Below are 3,566 nucleotides of genomic sequence, written 5' to 3' on the forward strand. Positions count from 1 at the left end.
AAATGCTTTTATAACCACTGATTTTTCTGTAAACATCTTTCTACCAGCAAATCAAAGTTACTGTCTTAATGGTAATGGAAAGCTACAAATATTTGAAATTTAGTCCCACAGCATTTCCCTTAGAACCTTGAAAGTAATAATCAGTTATTCTCTGAGGATCTGTCCTGACCATGAGTTAAAATTCAGAAAAGCACAGAGAAAGTAGTATGCATGCAATAGTAAGGGTCCAGTTGAGGTTGGATAAAACAAATTTATAATAGAACTAATCAGCATAGTTACATGATTTCATGCAGCTATGTTCTGCATAATAGATAACTGATCATAGAAAGATAATAGAAAGAATATGGTAAGAATAACTCAGGGTTAGGCTGAAAGAAATGTCAGGACAGCAGCAGTTCAAATGTCATCTTGGTGGCTGGGCCGGTTTCTATTTCTTATTCCCTATACTTCTATCATTGCGCTCAAGCATAGAAATGTGTGTATGTAAGTGTAGTTTATGTTTCTGGGCTTTTTGCTCTGATACTTCCATGATGTCATAAGTAGAAGCTACCAGTTTTTATATCCTTGTATATGACTACCAATATTCCAAGGTGAATGGATTCTCAAGCTATGTTAGTGTTGTCAGCACTTTTCATAATTCACCATTGATAGAGTGCATTAAAGCAAGTATTTCTTCCTATAAATTATATTGTGAACCAACTGATGCCTATTTATTTGAGATGTTTTCAGTGGTACTTAGTAAGCTCATTATACAGCAAAGCAGAAATAAAATGTAAAAATGTTTAACAAGAATACCTCACATGTTCCACATCAAATGGTAGAATCCTATTTATCTGGTGTAACCACAGAGAAATTGAAAAGTAGCTTAGCCACAAAAATGTCAAGAGTAGAAGGAAGTTGTCATTTATTTTTGGCTGTGTAAACTATCATAACTCATTCAGCTAAGGTCTGTTAAAAAAATGTGTTTATCAGAGGAAAGCCAGATTTTACCATAGCTATTCCCAAATTATTTCTCCTTTTCCCTCTGTTTCTTTGGATTGATATAGGTAAATGCCACTTCTACTAATATAAATCATCACCTTTTCTACAACTGAACTCTGACTTTAACTTAACAGTATCTACTAGACCACTGAAAGAATATGACTTGTCCAGGGTCATTCAACCAGTATGTGTTGAAAGTGGGACTTGAACTCAAGTCTTTCTGAATTTCTTCCAGAGGTAACTGGTAGCCTGGTAGATGAAGTGTTGGTCCTGTATACCTCAGTTCAAATCCTTCTTCAGATGTTCACTAGCTATATGACATTGGGCAAATTACTTAATCTGTTTCCTTAAAATGGGAATAATAATGGTATCAACCTTGGAGGATTATTGTGAATAATGTTTGAAATAATATTTGTTTTTTAAGTGCCTAGCACATAGTAAGCAAAATATGTATTTATTCTATTTGAACCCTGAGGTCAGATAGCTATTACTATTTGTCTCCTATATATTTCTGCCCTCTTTAAGTCAGAAAGGATAACACTAGCTAACTATTTTAAATGAATTGTAATTGTGGATAGAATAAAGAAAGAATGAATGCAGCCAAAAGGATTATACAGAATACTACCAGAATTACATTTATTTGACTAAATTTTGGCAAAAGAGACTTAAATTATGAGTGTGAGCTAATAAATAAAGTATACAGTGACAGACACTTTGAATTTTACAAAAAGAAAGAGATCCTTGAAATCTAGGGATACTCCTCATTTTTAGATGAGAAAAATTAGCCAAGGGAAGCTAAATGATTTACACAACTAGTTGATAGCAGAATTGACACTAGAATTTATACTAGAACATACTATTATTTATTTAGGCAATGTTGATTTGAAAGTCTCAATTTCAATACGTACCATTAGTAAAGAATCAAATGTTATATTCATATTATTGAAAAATTCACTACTTTGAGGATTGCTACAGAGTTGTCATCTATTCCAAAGAAGACATGGATGTACATGAAAAACAAAGTTTTCATGGGTCTAGATAAAGCAAGTATTTCCAAACTGTATAATCCCTTGTATTTCTCTCCTTTCTATATCTCATTTCCAAAAAAAAAGACCATGATTAAATAAATAATCACATATTTGCTTCCTCAATTTGTTGCTTATAGTTACAAACTTTCTGCAACTTAGTATGGTAAAGCAAGAACTAGCTTTTGTCAGAGAATATGGGTTAAAATCTTACCCATATGTCAAATAATGTCCTAAGGGCCTCACAAGTAGGAATCTAATTCTGTAGTTCTTTAGTACCATATTTCATACAAATGAAGTAAAAAGAAAAGGAAAAAAAAATCTTATAGTTATATGTTGCTTCAGTTGAATGAATTATTAAAAAAAAATTGAGCATCTCCCATGTTAAGCAAATATTCTTTCAAACAAATCGGAGTTAAAGAATGGATAAGTCCTTGACTTCATAGCAGTTTCCACTTGCTTTGGAATAACAAAGGGGAATAGTCAACCCTTTCAGAGTACTTTTGGATTCTGTAAAGACCCATTATGGTAGGTCTCTGTGTTCAAGTACTTTGAACATATTGTAAGCATTTTTCAGTGAGAGGAAATGCAGTGTTCAAGAGATTTATTTTCTGTGGTAAATTACATAAAAAACTTCCTTAACAACTATGCCATCTTGACATAAAAGCACAACAAGTTAATGATCTCTTTTCATTCAGATTGCTATAAAGAATGTTAATAGAGGATTTGTGTTATTGCCACACCCTTTAGTCAGCATATATAAGAAGTCCCAGGACTGAGGAAATTTATCACATCCAAGAAAGTTTCCTACCTTAGCTGAACCTTCAACTCCTGACAAAATGAACTACAGTGTTTTCCCTGGAGCTGTCTATCCAGGCTGCTACTGGGGCAGTTGCGGCTACCCCTTGGGCTACAGTGTTGGCTGTGGTTATGGCAGCACTTATTCACCACCAGGTTATGGACATGGATATGGATACTGTGGTTGTGGACCATATGGCTACAGAAGATATTGGTCATTTGGACTCTACTGATTGACTTAAAACAGCTGAGAATTACTGAGTCTGCATCTGGTCACCATCTCTGACACTGCTGCTCTTCTGACTTAGTACCCTGTTTTCTGTAGGAAGAGACTGAAAACCTGGAAGATTATGTTCGGCCAACTTTACATCAAGCTGACTGAACTGGATATTATTCATTTGGATATCTCCAGAATATCAGCACTTTAACTTAGAGTTCTCATGAATTTTTCATTACTTTGATCTTTTCTGTCTTCTCTATCTGTTGAATTCTCAATAAACTTGTTTCAGATTGCATAAGACATTGTTTTCTCAAGTACAGTTTGATTTCATTCTCTATATAAGTTTTCTTCTGTAACTCTGCAAATGATAAAAAAAAAAAAAACCAAAAAACAAACAAACAAACAAAAAAACGTAGAGCCATTACTAGCTACAACATTTTCTGTGAGGGGGTAATCCAACTGATAGAGATGATGGCTCTTTTCCTTGTAGAGATTGAAAAAAAGAAGATAAAGTAGGATATGGAAGAGGAACTTCCTGGGGT

General features: G+C 33.8%; 1 protein-coding gene across 1 annotated transcript; it reads left to right on the forward strand.

Annotated features, from left to right (window-relative positions):
- The first annotated feature begins 2,812 nt into the window (after positions 1 to 2,812).
- KRTAP8-1 (keratin associated protein 8-1) lies at positions 2,813 to 3,324 on the forward strand. The gene has a single exon (XM_074297334.1). It carries the CDS (start codon positions 2,846 to 2,848, stop codon positions 3,035 to 3,037), a length of 192 nt encoding a protein of 63 aa, XP_074153435.1. The 5' UTR covers positions 2,813 to 2,845; the 3' UTR covers positions 3,038 to 3,324.
- Positions 3,325 to 3,566: the final 242 nt, after the last annotated feature.

The sequence above is a fragment of the Sminthopsis crassicaudata genome, chromosome 3 (assembly GCF_048593235.1).
Source record: "Sminthopsis crassicaudata isolate SCR6 chromosome 3, ASM4859323v1, whole genome shotgun sequence".
In the NCBI taxonomy this organism is placed as follows: domain Eukaryota; kingdom Metazoa; phylum Chordata; class Mammalia; order Dasyuromorphia; family Dasyuridae; genus Sminthopsis; species Sminthopsis crassicaudata.

Excerpts from the sequence above, each read along its gene's own strand:
- KRTAP8-1 (XM_074297334.1), top strand. The coding sequence starts at position 2,846 with ATGAACTACAGTGTTTTCCCTGGAGCTGTCTATCCAGGCTGCTACTGG.